Raw genomic sequence first — 16208 nt, 5'->3', positions numbered from 1 at the left:
GCCAAAATTTCTCTACTGTAGGCGAGTCATTCTAAAAGCAAAGGACACAAATAATGAATTCATGACGACTTGCATTACTTCTGCAACGTTATACATTACTTCCCCAACGTAAAAGAAGAAAAGTGCAGGTGTCAAATTAAGCCGCTGCTTAACATGCAGTACTAAATCATTTGATTTTTTACGCAATTTAAAAACACCCCCTCAGATCTACCGCGGGGATAAGCATCTCACATGCGGTAAGCAATAGAGAATATAAAATGTTGTACAAAAAACTACAGTGAAAATGCCTTTTGATTACTATGTTCTTTTTTATCTCACTATTACTTCTAGTGGGCCTTATCATTGGGAAGAAGCTTTTGCTTGCTTACTACAGCTGGGGTTTCGAGTCACCAGCTGCGATTGATTTTGGGTTTTTAGGTTTCGGATTTTTCACCGAACATCAGAAATACCTGAAACAGGGTTTTTTGCTAGAGAAACAACTACAAGACTTTCGCACCGCTGGAACTCATACTTTAGCCGCCAAAGTCTTCCTTAGGAACGTTATTATAACCTGCAATGGAGAAAATATCAAGAGTCTGATTGCTACCCAATTTAATAATTATAGTATTGGGTTTAGAATGCATGCTTTAGAGCCATTGATTGGTAATGGGATTTTTGCTAGCGAAGGTGAAAGATGGAAGGCATCACGGGAAATGCTTAGACCACAGTTTTCTCGAGAGCAGGTATCGCACGTTCAGACTCTTGAGCCTCATTTCAAGAACTTTGCCAGAGAAATCAGGAAACTCAACGGGAAAGAGTTCAACATTCAAGACTATTTTCACAAAATAACAATTGATACTTCAAGTGAGTTCTTGTTTGGTGAATCGACGAATACATTGACATCAGCCTCCAATGATAAGTTTCAATTTGCCGATGCTTTCAATAAAGTTCAGGATACTTTGACAGAAAAGTTTATGCTTGGACCATTGCATTGGGTCTCTAACTCCAAGGAATTCCAAGGACACATCAAAGAAATTCATGACGCTGTTAAGTTTTATGTTGATAAGGCGCTTGAAACTCAGGAAGAGAAATTGCAGGAAAGGTCTCAAGACAACTACATTTTTTTATATGAGCTTGTAAAGAAGACTAGAGATCCCAAGGTGCTTCAAGATGAGCTATTGAGTATTTTGTTAGCCGGAAGAAATACTACTGCTGGATTGTTGTCCTTCTTGTTCCTTGAATTATCCAGAAATCCAAGAGTATGGTCTAAATTGAAGGAGGATATATACGAAAGCTTCGGACAGGGTTCGAGTGATGAGCTCGAGAAGATTACCTTTGAATCTATGAAAAGATGCACCTACTTGAAATACTGTATCAACGAGGCGTTGAGACTCTACCCTCCCATTTCTAGGAACGTAAGAGTTTCAAAAAAAAATACAACACTTCCAAGAGGTGGAGGGAAATATGGCGATTCGGCAATATTTGTCCCCAAGGGCACTATAGTAATGATGCATATTTACTCTAATCACCGACAAAAGGATGTCTACGGTGAAGATGCCGATGAGTTTAATCCTGAAAGATGGGAGAACCTCAAACCCGGGTGGGCTTTCATGCCTTTTGGAAGTGGTCCTAGAATATGTTTGGGTCAACAGTTTGCCTTGACTGAGGCTTCCTATATAACTATTCGAATTCTTCAAACGTTTCCTCACATTACAGGAAATAATCCGCAATACCCGCCAAGAAAAGTTAGTAATGCAACCATGAGATTGATGGACGGATGTATCGTTACTCTAAAGTAGCTTATTGGAAGGTTACGGGTGAAAAAAGGAAAAAGAATGTGAATTTTTAAAAATAGTTCATAAATAGGTCTTCTGACAAAGTTAGCAAACATTCAAATCCCAGCCCAACTCATCACATATATTTGACCAATCAACAATCACATTACCATCGGGGTTTAATTCCCATACTCGTTGTAGAATAACCCAGCATTTGTCAAGGTTTTGAACTGGACTTACCATTCGAACCTTGTTGATTGTCGATTTCATATAGGCCTTGTTACCTTGCTCAAAAGTACAAACCCCACATATGAGGAGAGGCAAGCACAAAATTAGGTTCATTTTGCTAGTTATCAAAATGTCAACCAAGTCAAAGCACTCAAGAACAATCTGCTGTATTTGGTAGTTACTAGGGATTATTTGCTTGATGTACAAGTGTAAGTACAACTCACAACAAAGTTTGTATAGATCGTAAGTCTTAGAGTAAACTTCATACTCGGATGGGTCATTTTCAATGGATTTTAGAACCTCTTGATTGGGATTAGTAGTCTCGAGTTTAGCACTCAATTTTGAAGCGAATGATTCAACTAGTTGATAGTAGTCCCTTTTGGCTCTTTGATATTCGACCAAGCTCTGTTCCAGGGATTTATCTATTGATTCTACAAGAATCAATTCACGCGTAAGGATCACCTTGTGGTTCATGATGTCACCTAATAATAAAAGCACCAGCTGATGGCAACCTTGTAAAGTATCAATTCCGTAGCTCAACTCAAATTTCTTGAAATTAGGGTGATTGAAGACCATTTCATACTCTTCCACAGGAAATGAAGTCCCTTCAGCCAACGTCCGCGAAGACATAATATCGTTGTACTGTAGATTGGATACCATGAATCTTATCTCATGAGAGTAGCTGAAGTCTTCACAAAGCTTCTGCAATCCCCCATACTCATTGATCAATCTGCATGTTTTATCAAAGTAAACTCGCCATTCTTTGAGCTCCCCGATACATATATGCATTTCAGATATTATAAGGTAAAAGCACAATTGAAAGTAATAATCAAACCCGTTGATTTTATTTCCAAACATATGATTGAATTTCTTCAATGCCTTGTTCATGTACTCTCTTACTTCGTCATCATACAATCTATTCTTGCAATACAAGGCACCCCAAGCAGTCACCACATATGTAAAGGTTTCTTCGTTGTTTGCTAACAACGAAAACAACTTCTTAAAGTAGTTGGTCTGGTCAAATGAGATAGCTAATTCCCCTGACAATTTGTTCTCGAAGTAGTCCAAGTAGTACATACCTTTATAGTCCAAGTACAAAGAAGCAAACGAATTGGGGGTTTTGAATATCGGATATGCATCTTGAAAAGTCTCGATAGGACTAAAAATTCTCGGACTTGGGGCCTCGGTTTCGAGTTCCACAAAGAAGTTCAAATTCAGGGTTTTCTGGTGTTCAACCAGTGAAATTGGCATAAGTTCAAGACCGGAGACGACCGTGGTGCTGTTGTTGGACTTATGGTTGGTAGTGGATTGCTTATGAGGGTAAACACACTCTATGCCTCTAATCAGGCAGAACGAGCAGATAGGACTAGACTCATCACACTTTCTTTTCTTTTTCTTACAGGTCAAACAACCAGTTTTGGACCGGAAGTTGGCCCCAATGATAAACCTTATGTGATTTTGCCTAGAATTAACCTTGGGCTTAATTTTAGATGAAGAGGACATCATAGCTCCTTATCAATCTGATGCGACTTTTCATTTCGAGGAGAAGCTAAGACGCCCCGCGCAAGATCTACGGTGTTCGAAGGCATGTCCGCACGACAAGCAAGACCTTAAAGTCAAACACGAAGGTTGTAGGTGTACCCAACGCACCTAACAACCAAACAACCAAACAACCAATAGTAAACCGCATGACCCGGAGATATCGGCAGGCGTATTGATTACTTCTGGGCTCACCTAAGCACCTGCGTGCAAAGCGCACTGGTTAGTAAATATTAACAGATAAAACTATAACAAGGCAATGTAACGTACTTTATTTAGCCAATTGTGAAGTACCAAGAGACTTGCGAGGTACCTCAAACTTTTTTATAACTTCTGTTCCAGGTTTATATGTCAGAGAAAGTGGTTTTTAAGAAATGTGAAAAAAACACTTTTTTGGGTTAAAGAGTGAGCCTGATTTGAGAATCGGACAAGCAAAATTAGCCTATGAGAATTCTAGATCAACGAAATAGACAATTGCAAATAAACGACCTAGCAAAGAAAGAAGAATATCCTATATAATGGGTATACAAACCCTAGAGTAAAGGTGTAAAAACTTCTCACGCTAAGGACGGTAAAAAACTATATAAACCAGTCCAAGTTCTTTGAAGCATGGGTTTTCCAGTATCATTCTTCAACTTTTAAAAATGGTTTCTTTCAATGCTTTAGCTGTTATTGCTCTCGGATCTATCACATCCGCTGCCACCATCACCACTACGAACTACGCTACCTACCCAAGTGTTGCGCATACTGCTTCCATCAATGGTTTTGCCGACAGGATCTACGCTGACTTGCCAAGTTGTGCCCAACCATGTGTTAAGGAGGATACCGGTATTACTCCATGTCCATACTGGGACACTGGATGTTTGTGTGTGATGCAAAACTGGGATGACAGAGTCGCTAACTGTGTCGCTTCTGCTTGTAGTGGTGCACAAGTAGCCACTGTCACTTCCTTGGTCACTTCTCTTTGTTCTTCTGCTGGTGTGCCTTCTCCATACTGGTTCGTTGGTACTGCTGCCTCAAATTCTTTGGTCACCGCAGCCGCTGCTGCTTGAAGGGTCTCTTTTTTGCAGCCTAAATACTTGTTTTTCTTTTTGTGCAATGCATATATAAAATTAAAACCGTAATTAACTCATTAAAATCCAAGAAAATAGAGAATTAAAATCCAGCTAGAAACATTATTCTTATTGGAAGTGTTTTTGGAAGTAGTCTCTAGACTCGACAAGCTTTCCATTTCTGCAGATTTGAAAACCAGGGATGAAGTTGCAGTTTTTTGTGCTGAAGTAATCTGCGGGTCAATGTACACAGGAGTGTACGATGCCTCAGAAAAATAAAATGTCAGAAAATTAGCTAAGGTGCATTTCTGATTATCTAAACAACTGACAGATGCGGTGGGATACGCTCCTGTCACCGATATAGTTCCATCATCAATGACATTAAATTGAGGGCTCCTTAGTGCATCTCTATATGCGAGCGAATAGTTGGAGGGAGAACAAATGCCGTCGTTGTAACAATAAAAATCGGTTTCAATACAATAGGAATTGGGATTGAACCCTTCATAAAGGAGCTCCGATGAGTTGCAATTCCCTAAATAGTACTCGTAGAGGACCTTTTCTTTTATGAATACCATTTTGAATTGGATCATGTTCGATGCCAAGCAACTGTTATTGGATCGGGTGGAATATCTTATACGGAATAGGTTGTTGAAGTTATCTCTAACTCGGGAGTAGAACACTGAATTAGCATCTCCTTTCACCACCGCAGGGTATGCCACATAAAGTGAATCGAAATAGCTATCGATGACCTTGACGTCTATCTCATGGAATACCAAGCTAGCATCATCTGCTGGGTCCTTGTACAAATAGTTATTGATTCCCAAAGTGACTGGAATATTACTGTTGGTGGGTACGATGGTTCTGGGATAGTAGTTATCGGTTTGCACAGAACGCTCAGAATCAACCAGCTGCTGGTAGTTATCAACCCCACATATATACTGCAAACAAAACACCGAGTGGAGTCGTAGTCCTAGTATTATGGACAACACAAACACCTTCATAGTAGTACAGATGTTCTTTGGATGGAAAAAAACTTTTCTCACTATATGTGGGCCCCCGCCTGAGAGGGATTGAAGATTTCACGAAATTACAAAATTAGAAACTTCCCAACTAGAAGCATTGATGGGGGCCATCTAATGGTTTAGATCATCTCCGGACCTCATCCACTATTTCAGATATATGGACACAGGTAAAGTGCGATAATACAAGGTTAATTTGTTTTTGATATTTTTGCATCCGGCTAGGTCTGGCAGTGCATCAAAACTATTGTCATAAAAGTCAGCTGTTTAAACTGAACAATCCACTACTATTTAGCAGCACCAGGGTAATTAGGTGCGTATGCAGACAACGAAAAAAAAAAAACATTGGCTGCGGACATAACGTCTCATCCTAGGGAAGCCGGTGTCACAAAGCCGCCTCGGATTAAAGTCTTATTTCTTAAAAGAATATTTAGGCTTCTAAGATAGCATGTTGGTATACCTTAAATTATCTACCTCTTCAGCTCTTCCTCTAAGATTCTATCTTGGCAACAATGCCTAAGCACGAGACGCATTTTTATTTATATATCACTGGCTAATTCGGAGGTCCGCAATTGCGAACGTTTCCAAGAGGACAGTATTTTTAACTTTTGCAATTCAACCTTTAACTTGACCATTATTAGTCTTATAGTTATACATGAGGTAAACAATACAAGTGTTTACTGGTATCCTTTTGGAAAGATTAAGCTTAAAATTAACTCAAGAGGAACAGTCATCCTGCCTTATGCATAAATATTTTTTAGTACATTTCCATGTTTACTGGTCGCTATGCAATCAGCTTCAAGTACATATAGTCCTGGGTTAGCCCATTTTTGAACTGGTTAGATCTTTTGAAAGTTAAACGATAGCTTCAAACCATAGCTTCAAGCTCAGTCTCTCGTTATTATGTGGGTTAAAAACTTAAGTCTTTTATTTGCAGTTGCAACCACCGTTGCTGCTACATCTTCAGGGATCACCCCCACTTCCAATGCAACTACCGTTGCTACTGTATCTCCTTCGGGGGTTACTGCAGCCCCAGATACAACCACTTCAACCACCCCTCTACCTAGCCTTGCCCATACTGCTTCCATCAACGGTTTTGCAGACAAGATTTATGATGAATTGCCAAGCTGTGCTCAACAATGTGTAAGAGCAAATACCAGTGTTACACCATGTGCATACTGGAATACGAGATGTTTGTGTATCATGTCTAATTTCGGTGATTTGGTAGCTGAGTGTGTGGCTTCATCTTGTAGGGGTTCCGATGTCGTGTCAATGACTTCCTTGGCTACAAGTCTTTGCTCTTCCGCAGGCATTAACACTCCATCATGGTTTATTGGTCCAAATGCTTCTGCTGCTTTGGCGGCAGCCGCTGCTAACACGAATGCACCTCAGTCTTCTTCCGAGGCTGCTTCTTCTGTGGTTACTTCTTCTGCAGTTGCTTCCACTCCCGACTCAACCATCGTTTCTACTGCCTCTTCTGGAGTTACTACGCCTCCAGATGTAACCACCTCAACCACCAACCCATGGGCCACTTACCCAACTGTGGCTAGAACTGCTTCCATCAACGGTTTTGCAGACAAGATTTACGGCAGGTTACCAAGTTGTGCTCAACCATGTGTTAAACAGGACACCGGCGTTACCCCATGTCCATATTGGGATACTGGATGTTTATGTATTTTGGCCCCATTCCCTGATTTGATCGCTGAGTGTGTGGCTTCATCTTGTAGGGGTTCTGATGTTGTGTCTATGACTTCCTTGGCTAAAAGTATCTGCTCATCTGCAGGTCTTGGAGCTCCATCCTGGTTTGTTGGTACTGCTGCTGCTGCTGATTTGGCTGCTGCTGCTGCCATCACCGATGAGGCTGAATCTTCCTCTACACCTGTTGTATCTTCTACACCTGGAGTGCCTTCTGCAACTGGTGTATCTTCTGCAGAATCTAGTGTATCTTCTGCAGCATCTGGTGTATCTTCTGCAGCATCTGGTGTATCTTCTGCAGCATCTGGTGTATCTTCTGCAGCATCTGGTGTATCTTCTGCAGCATCTGGTGTATCTTCTACACCTGGTGTGCCTTCTGAATCTGGTGTATCTTCTGCTGCAGCTGCACTTTCAAGCGGTTTCTACGGTAACGGAACCGCCACCAAGTCTGAGACCACAACTGAAACTGAAACTGTCTGTGCCATTTGCTCGCACTACCCAAGCACATACACTACTGTCACCACCACCTTGACTGACACCATCACTGTAACCACCAGCTGCGAAGTGTTTGTTACTACCGATGCTAGCGGTAATCCAACCACTTACACTTCTACATATGGTGACTACAAAACTACAGTTATCACTGTGACATCATGTACTGAAAACAAGTGTAGTGAGGTTCCTGTAACCACGAGCTATGGAGTGTTTGTTACTACCGATGCTAGCGGTAATCCAACCACTTACACTTCTACGGATGGTGGCTACAAAACTACAGTTATCACTGTGACATCATGTACTGAAAACAAGTGTAGTGAAGTTCCTGTCACCACTGGAGTCACCGTTGTCACTGAAGAAACCACCACTTACACCACTTACTGCCCAATTACTGAGACCACCACCCCAGCCAGAGCTGCTGCTGGCACTAACTCTGTTAGCACTGTATCTGGTGCCAAGCAGACCGTTGCTGCTGGAAGTACTGGTGGTATTTCGACTTTCGAGGGCCAAGCCGCGATATCCAGATCTGCCACTTTCATGGTCTTGGTTGTTTCTTTGGTTGGGTTCTTCTTCTAATCTGGCTATTTAGTCTTGAAGGTTCGTGCCAAAGCGTGGCTTTTATATTTTGTTTTAATCTAAGTGTATGAATTAAGAGAAATGTTGGTAAACGTGTAGTTTATGTAGTTTATGGTGTTGTTGCGGCCGCGAATGAGAATTAATTCGTGCAACAAGGGTCGGCCTTTTACGGCCCTTTTGCAATTTCGGTCAGAAAGTTCTGACCCAATCCATCAGATCAAGGAACGAAAACTTCTCAAATATGAACAATAAGCATCAGAGGCAGTCTAAGTTTTGGTTGCGTGGGATTTTCAGTTTCACTCTTCAACCTTTAGAAATGGTTTCTTTCAAAATTTTATCTGTTATTGCTCTCGGATTCATCGCTGTCGCTGCCTACATGTCATCTACCTTCCTTGCTACTTAAATACTTGTTTTTCTCTTTGTACAATACCGGTAAAAATTAGAAGCATAATTGACCCATTAGAACCCAGTAAAATAGAGTATCAAAATTCAACTATAAGCGCTGCTCTTATTGGAATTTTTATTGTAAGCAGTCTCATGTTAGTGCATTAAAACTATTGTCTAGACTTCGTAAAAGCCAGCCGCTCAAAATGAATAATGCACCAGGGTAATTAGGTGTGTCTACAGACAAGGAAAAAAATTCCATTGGCTGCGGACATATCGTTTCATCCTAGGGAAGCCGGTTTCACAAAGCCGCCTCGGATTAGAGTCTTATTTCTTAAAACAATATTCAGGCTACCAAAACGGCAGGCTGGTATACCTTAAATTATCTGCTTCATCAGCTCCCCCGCTGAGATTCCATCTTGGCAATTATGCTTATGCATGAGACGCATTTTTATTGGTATATCACTGGCTAATTCGGAGGTTTGCATTTGCAAACGCTCGCTAAAAGGCAGAATATTTTTTATTTTGCAATTCAATCTTTACCTTGACGATTTTGAATCTAATGATTATACGTGAAGCACACAATCCTAGAGATTACCTGCGTTCTTTTTGGAAACATCCAGCTACAAACCGACTCAAGAGGAACAGATCATCCTGCCTTATGCATAAATATTTTTTAGTACATTTCCATGTTTACTGGTCGCTATGCAATCAGCTTCAAGTACATATAGTCCTGGGTTAGCCCATTTTTGATCTGGTTAGATCTTTTGAAAGTCAAAAAATAGCTTCAAACTCAGTCACTCGTTATCATGTGGGTTAAAAACTTAAGTCTTTTATTTGCAGTTGCAACCACCGTTGCTGCTGCATCTTCTTCTGGGGTTACTTCCGCTCCAGACGCAACCTCCTCAACAACCAACCCATACGCCACTTACCCAACCGTGGCTAGAACTGCTTCCATCAACGGTTTTGCGGACAAGATCTACGATGAATTGCCAAGCTGTGCTCAACCGTGTGTTAAGCAGGACACTAGCATTACCCCATGTCCATATTGGGATACAGGATGTTTGTGTGTAATGTCTAATTTTGCTAATTTAATAGCTGAGTGTGTGGCTTCATCTTGCAGTGGTTCTGATGTCGTGTCTATGACTTCCTTGGCTACAAGTATCTGCTCATCTGCGGGTCTTGATGATCCATCCTGGTATATTGGTACTGCTGCTGCTGCTAATTTGGCTGCTGCTGCTGCTGCCATCACCGATGAGGCTGAATCTTCCTCTGAAGCCACATCTTCTTCTAAGACCGTCGTATCTTCTGCGGCTGCTATTACTTCTGAGACCGTCGTATCTTCTGCGGCTGCTATTACTTCTGCTGCTGTTGCATCATCCGCTGCTGTTGTATCATCAGATGTTGTAACACCTTCAAGCGGTTTCTACGGTAACGGGACCGCCACCAAGTCTGAGACCACAACTGAAACTGAAACTGTCTGTGCCATTTGCTCGCACTACCCAAGCACATACACTACTGTCACCACCACCTTGACTGACACCATCACTGTAACCACCAGCTGCGAAGTGTTTGTTACTACCGATGCTAGCGGTAATCCAACCACTTACACTTCTACATATGGTGACTACAAAACTACAGTTATCACTGTGACATCATGTACTGAAAACAAGTGTAGTGAAGTTCCTGTCACCACTGGAGTCACCGTTGTCACTGAAGAAACCACCACTTACACCACTTACTGCCCAATTACTGAGACCACCACCCCAGCCAGAGCTACTTCTGGTACCACCTCTGGTACCACCTCTGGTGCCACCTCTGGTGCCAAACAGACCGTTGCTGCAGAAAGTGCTGGTGCGGTTTCGACTTTCGAAGGCCAAGCCGCTGCGTCCAAACCTGTCACTTTCATGGTCTTGGTTGTTTCTTTCATTGGGTTCTTCTTCTAATCTGGCTGCTTGGTCTTGAAAGTTCGTGCCAAAATATGGCTTAAGTGTTAGACTTTATACTTATATAGGTGTTTGAATTGAAAACTCACTTATGTTGGTAAATATGTATTTTATGCTGGTTCTATTGCCGCGACTGCGAATTAGGTGGCTGTAAGTAGAATACCTCCATAATAGGACTGCTGTGATAAAATCCAATAAATAATTATGTACATCTAAACTAACCAAATGATTCAGTATAACAATAAATATCAGGGGCTTCCATATCCCATCTTTGTTTTTGGCATTCCTTTTCAATGGTGTGGTTGAAAGCAAGAGGTCCGCAACTCACCACCGCCATTGATCTGAAATTCGTACCATCCTTCAAGTGATCCACATGGTGCTTTATCACTCCGTCTATGTTAGGTCGAGAATAATGGAACTTCACATTGGGGACGTCATAAATGGTAACCGAAGACCCGGTTTGTGAGACCAGGATACCTTGATCTTCTTCCTTATCTGTAGACTTGTTCGTATCAGTTTCTTCTTGAGGATGAGGTTCATATTGGGAATAAGACTCTGAGGAAGAACCTTCGCTAATATCGTAGAGTTCTCTATCTTTTTCTTGAGTGACATATACGTCAATGGAAAGAAGACCTTCTTGACAATATTGGGCCAATTCATCAAGGACGAAGCGGAACCAGCAAACGTTGGCACTCTTCTTGATAGCCCATACCAATTTGATAAGGGGCAGAGGGTTTCTACCGAAGTAGTCATGAACGCTATTTCTTCTTTGGATAGTGTTCAACAAATCAAGACAAACCGGAAATGAGAAGGCAGCACCTGAACCAGCACCAAAGAAAAGAACAGAATCAAAGGTGATTAAGGGCTGATATTGGGCCCCAAAAGGACCTGCAAAAGTGGCCTTCAAAACCACATCATCGTCTTCATTTTCTTCGTTCTTCTCATGATCTACTGCTGGGGCGCCCTTGCTGAAAGGATTGATTTTAGAAACAAATGCTCCAATAGACCCAAATATCCCCTTAGAAGCCAACCCAATTCTCCTGGTGGCAGGCAATAGCTCAGTCTCTACGTTAATGGAGCTGGAAGTTATGTCAGATCCAGCGGGTGAGGGTTCTCTATACTGATGTCTTTCTTGTTTCTGTTGTTCTTGTAACCTAAGAATCTTATTTCTCAACTTCTTGGTGAAACCCTTTTGCACGCGAATAACGAATTTCATTTCACCACTCTCACTGATACTGGCGATGGTGAAAGGATGCTTCTGAAACCACTTGACCTTAGGTACCGTCAAGTATACGTGTTGACCCGCTTTCCAAGTATTCCATTTTGGCAAGAACCTTCTCCACCATTTCATCTCCAGGTATGGGAAAGCATTCAACTTGACCGTAACCAACACTGTATCTTCATCCAAGATCTCAAAAGTGGACTTTCCTTTGGTAGGAGACTGTCTTGTATGTACAAAGGCGATGATACGACATAGTATATTGTCGATAACCAACTGATGGACAGACAACACAACTGCGCCAGTGGTGTTAGTAGAGTTGTGGAAAAGAACAAACAACAACATAATGAATGAGAATACTCTGTGTTGAACCAAGAAGAAGTCGTAGGCCCACCTCCGAATAAACTTGAAACTGGCGAAGTTCAATAAGAAAAATGATCCAAAGGCAATAAAACCGAAGATTTGAGGAGGGATAACCAACATGACGGGGAATCCCAAATGCAACCAGTATCTTGAAGCAAGCACCACATGAATGGAGATCATCGTAAACATGGTTCTGGAGAACCATTTGTGGAAGAACAATAATTTATCATGTTTGATCCCAGTGAGGGAGGTCACCAAATCATTTTTGATGATCATGACGTAAATTAAAGGCAAGTTCGAAAGTGACACTTTACTGATTCTCTTTGCAACAACATATAATCGAGGAAGGTAAGTTATGTCGCTCACTTGTGACATAGAGAATACACCCATAATTGCCAAGTAGGCTGCAAATAAAAGGAACATGCTTGGCTGGATGTAGAAAGACCCCAATAAAGGAATGGTGAACTTGTGGGAAACATTGAGTAGCTCCCACCCTCTCAAGAAAGTAAAGTATCTTGGGGTGATGTTGGAGGATTCGGATCGTTGTTTTCTCAAGTATATCGGGATCCAGTGGAAAATTATTCCGTGAAGACCAAAGGCTATTAACACGACACCATACGTTAACCACTGGAACTTTTCATTCCTATCATTCTCCACATACGGCTGTAAGTAAAATGGAACAGGGTCAGCCATTTTTTTAGAGCCCAGGAAATATGTGCTTTAGGTGGGTTCTTTATAAGAAATAAAAACCCTTGAAAAAAATAACTATGCCATCGACTTAAATGGAAACTGTTGATTCCTCAGTTGAATGGCTGCTGAGCTTTAAGGGTTCCCGAAAGTGGGCTGGCGGTATCCTGTATAAGCGACTTACCCCAAGTTGCAGTAAAAAGCCGAACCCAAAGAAAAATTATTCGCTTGGCAATAAATGCGCCTAGTGCATTCATAAGCTGAAGGTATTATCTTTTCAATCAGTTGAGTGAAATTGTAATATGGCCTCCTCCGAGCCCAGGTGAAGTATCCCACCAATAGCCTTTATACACAAACAAGTGTGAGAGCAGCTCAGCCACCAACTTGTTGAAGTTTGCATAAAATCCCCATTTAGTGCCCTGGTGTCCTTTTTCGCTATTTTCATTGATAGGCTGCATCCGTATATTAAAGTGCACATGTTGATCACAATGGTTTTGTGTTCTCCTACATTAAATTAGTACGGTATTTCCGACCCGTGAGAGGTCGTTTGATTTACAACCATTTTACAGTTGCCTCATCTCTCAAATCATATTTAACCAACTAGCTGGTAATAAATTCAAAAAAATACTCTAAGAATTTCCCATACCTACTACATTATGCAATTTGGTTTGTTGATTTTATACTTGTCATCCGTCATTACTGCTTCAAACTGGGACACTTATCCTCAGGTTCCTAAGACAGCTTCCATTAACGGATTCGCTGATCCCATATATTCAGAATTACCATCTTGTGCCAAAGACTGTGTTAAGGTATCTGTTGGTAACACCCCATGTCCATACTGGGATACCGGTTGTTTGTGTGTGATGCCACAATGGTCTGGCTTGGTCGGTCAGTGTATTGCTGCAGACTGTGAAGGTGAAGATGTCGTTAGTGCTACCTCTTTGGCCTACTCCTTATGTTCTTCTGTTGGTGCCAATCTTTGGTTAATGCCTTCTTCGATTACTGCTGCATTGACTGCTGCTGCCGGTGTATACAATGAAGCTGTTCCTTCTCCTACTGAAACTGCATTCAACTCTTTGTTGGGGTCGTTGGGGATCTCTGTCGAAGTCCAATCTAGCAGCAGTATTACTTCAGAAGCTGAAGCTGAAGCCGAAGCTACTGGAAACAATACTTCATCCGATTCGGACTCTAGTTCAGGTTCTAGTTCTGCTTCTAGCTCTGGCACATCTAGCTCTTCCTCCTCTAGAGATGGTGCCATGGAAATTAAAGTTACGGGAAGCTTATTTATGATTATTTTAGGCTCCCTATTCGCTATCCTCATGTAAGACTTAAATGCTTCAATATACAAGGTTGTACTCAAGTAATATTAGGCGAATTTGCCAGGGTCGGAGAACCTCTGGAGTTATCGAAAACCCGTTCGGCTGTCCGATAACTCCGCACTCAGGATCGCTTTGTTCTTGGCGCCGAATTCGCTGGTAATTATCCTTTGTAAGATTACTTATATTTACATTAGAGAGTGTTGACTTGCCTAGAGTGGGTATTGACAGTAAACCTTATAGCATATGTATATATAGATTGTAGTCTCTCGTTGGCTAAAAATTGAGGACAAAAGGATGTTGTTGACATTTAGATTTCGAGCGTTGGTAGCCATCTCGAGGTGATTTTATCTTTTTCAACTTTGTGCATAATGCATGAAGCTCAATAAAAAAATTGTATTTTTTCAGTTGCAGCCTGACCCTCTAGCTTGACCCGAATATCGGTGTAGGAACAAGGTATTTTACTATTTCCTAAACGGCATTTTTTTAAAAAACTATCTAGCTGAGTGCATAGACACTGGTCCTGCTTCTAGTCAAGGTTGTACCATATTTGGTATTAGCTTCAGGTAGATAAAATTGTTATAAAAGCGACAATCCCCCAGCCCAATGAGAATATCTTCTCAATCCCCTTCAATAATTCCATTCGCTATGTTTTCTAACAAGGTTATTTTTTCATTAGCTGCCGCTACTATCGCTTTGGGTGCATCTACCACCAATCCATACGCCACATTCCCAAGTGTTCCTCATACTGCCTCCATCAATGGTTTCGCCGACAGGATCTACGCTGACTTGCCAAGCTGTGCCCAAGCATGTGTTAAGCAAGATACTGGTATTACTCCATGTCCATACTGGGATACCGGATGTTTGTGTGTCATAACCAACTGGAGTGGTGAAGTCGCTGACTGTGTTGCCTCTGCCTGTGCTGGCAGTGAAGTCGGTACTTTTACTTCCTTGGCCACTTCTCTTTGTTCCTCTGCTGGTGTGCCTTCACCATACTTGTTTCTTCCAGACTCAGCTTCTGCAGCTTTAATTTCTGCAGCTTCCCGAGGAGGTGCCACCACCACTGCTGAATCTTCTGCTGCTGCCGCCACCACTTCTTCTCCTCCAGCCACCACAGAAGAAGCTACTTCCGCTGCCGCCACCACTGGAGTCACAACTTCAGCTCCAAGCACCGAAGAAAACACTGCTGTTGCTGCTTCTTCTGCTGCTTCTTCTGCTGCTAATGAAGGTGATGACGATGATGATGATGATGATGAATCTTCTGCCCCTGCTTCTTCTGCCCCCGCTTCTTCTGTCGCCTCCGCTGAACCATCTGTTGCTACCCAGTCAGGTGCTGCTGGTATCAAGGGTGTGTCAGTTATTGCTGGTTTGGCTGCCGTTGTTGCTTTGCTCTAAGTCAATTAATTTGAGTTGAGCCTCCACCTTTCCTTTTTGCTAGTGTGTAATGTTTTGTTAGTAGCTTTAATCGACTTGTTTTTTTGTTTTTGGCGATATCGCATATTGCTTGTTTGCAGCCATTTAGGTTTGTGCCCTGCCGCGCCTGGGATTTGTAGGTTGCGAAATATTCTACTGAGATTTAAATTTTTCGCTACTTACTCTAGCACCCGCTCTTGAAGGTTCTCTTCTGGCTAGGGGCTGTCATGTCGTCTTTCAGAGGAGGGATCCAACTGCCAGAATTCCATGGTTTGACGCTCGATGAGATGTACTCATCGACCTTGTCCAGAGACAAGCCTTTGGTTTGGTGTACAAAAAAGTACACAAAGAACAACCAAAATACCAAATAAACGATGCTAGAATTGGCAATAGATGCTTTGGCTTCTTCGATATTACTCTTTTCAACCAAATACCGTAAGGATTCAGGCTTGGAAATCATATCAATGGTCGAGAGAATGGCCCAGGCTAAACACAATGCCAAAGAAGTTCTCCCGTGTCTCG

At 41.8% G+C, this 16208-nt stretch overlaps 6 protein-coding genes across 6 annotated transcripts; 3 read left to right on the top strand and 3 right to left on the bottom strand. All coding sequences in view use genetic code 12, as the record gives it.

The window, feature by feature from the left end:
* Nucleotides 1–1859: 1859 nt before the first annotated feature.
* Nucleotides 1860–3485, bottom strand: PSN45_005337 (uncharacterized protein; the record flags this gene model as incomplete). Its single annotated transcript, XM_006685723.2, has 1 exon — nucleotides 1860–3485. One exon carries the CDS (start codon nucleotides 3483–3485, stop codon nucleotides 1860–1862), a length of 1626 nt encoding a protein of 541 aa, XP_006685786.2.
* Nucleotides 3486–4165: 680 nt separating this feature from the next.
* Nucleotides 4166–4573, top strand: PSN45_005336 (uncharacterized protein; the record flags this gene model as incomplete). The annotated part of the gene is made up of 1 exon (XM_006685943.1): nucleotides 4166–4573. The coding sequence occupies one exon, from the start codon at nucleotides 4166–4168 to the stop codon at nucleotides 4571–4573; it is 408 nt and encodes a 135-aa protein (XP_006686006.1).
* A 609-nt stretch (nucleotides 4574–5182) lies between these two features.
* Nucleotides 5183–5574, bottom strand: PSN45_005335 (uncharacterized protein; the record flags this gene model as incomplete). Its single annotated transcript, XM_066158469.1, has 2 exons — nucleotides 5183–5203; nucleotides 5239–5574. The coding sequence occupies 2 exons, from the start codon at nucleotides 5572–5574 to the stop codon at nucleotides 5183–5185; spliced, it is 357 nt and encodes a 118-aa protein (XP_066014566.1).
* A 5331-nt stretch (nucleotides 5575–10905) lies between these two features.
* On the bottom strand, nucleotides 10906–12963 carry FRP1 (ferric-chelate reductase Frp1; the record flags this gene model as incomplete). The annotated part of the gene is made up of 1 exon (XM_066158468.1): nucleotides 10906–12963. The coding sequence occupies one exon, from the start codon at nucleotides 12961–12963 to the stop codon at nucleotides 10906–10908; it is 2058 nt and encodes a 685-aa protein (XP_066014565.1).
* Nucleotides 12964–13613: 650 nt separating this feature from the next.
* On the top strand, nucleotides 13614–14282 carry PGA7 (putative GPI-anchored protein 7; the record flags this gene model as incomplete). The annotated part of the gene is made up of 1 exon (XM_006685940.2): nucleotides 13614–14282. The coding sequence occupies one exon, from the start codon at nucleotides 13614–13616 to the stop codon at nucleotides 14280–14282; it is 669 nt and encodes a 222-aa protein (XP_006686003.1).
* A 639-nt stretch (nucleotides 14283–14921) lies between these two features.
* On the top strand, nucleotides 14922–15668 carry PSN45_005332 (uncharacterized protein; the record flags this gene model as incomplete). The annotated part of the gene is made up of 1 exon (XM_066158467.1): nucleotides 14922–15668. One exon carries the CDS (start codon nucleotides 14922–14924, stop codon nucleotides 15666–15668), a length of 747 nt encoding a protein of 248 aa, XP_066014564.1.
* Between the last annotated feature and the right edge of the window lie 540 nt (nucleotides 15669–16208).

Source organism: Yamadazyma tenuis, chromosome 7, assembly GCF_029203305.1.
Source record: "Yamadazyma tenuis chromosome 7, complete sequence".
NCBI classification, from domain to species: Eukaryota; Fungi; Ascomycota; class Pichiomycetes; order Serinales; family Debaryomycetaceae; genus Yamadazyma; species Yamadazyma tenuis.
This window is presented reverse-complemented; position numbering and strand designations above follow the sequence as displayed.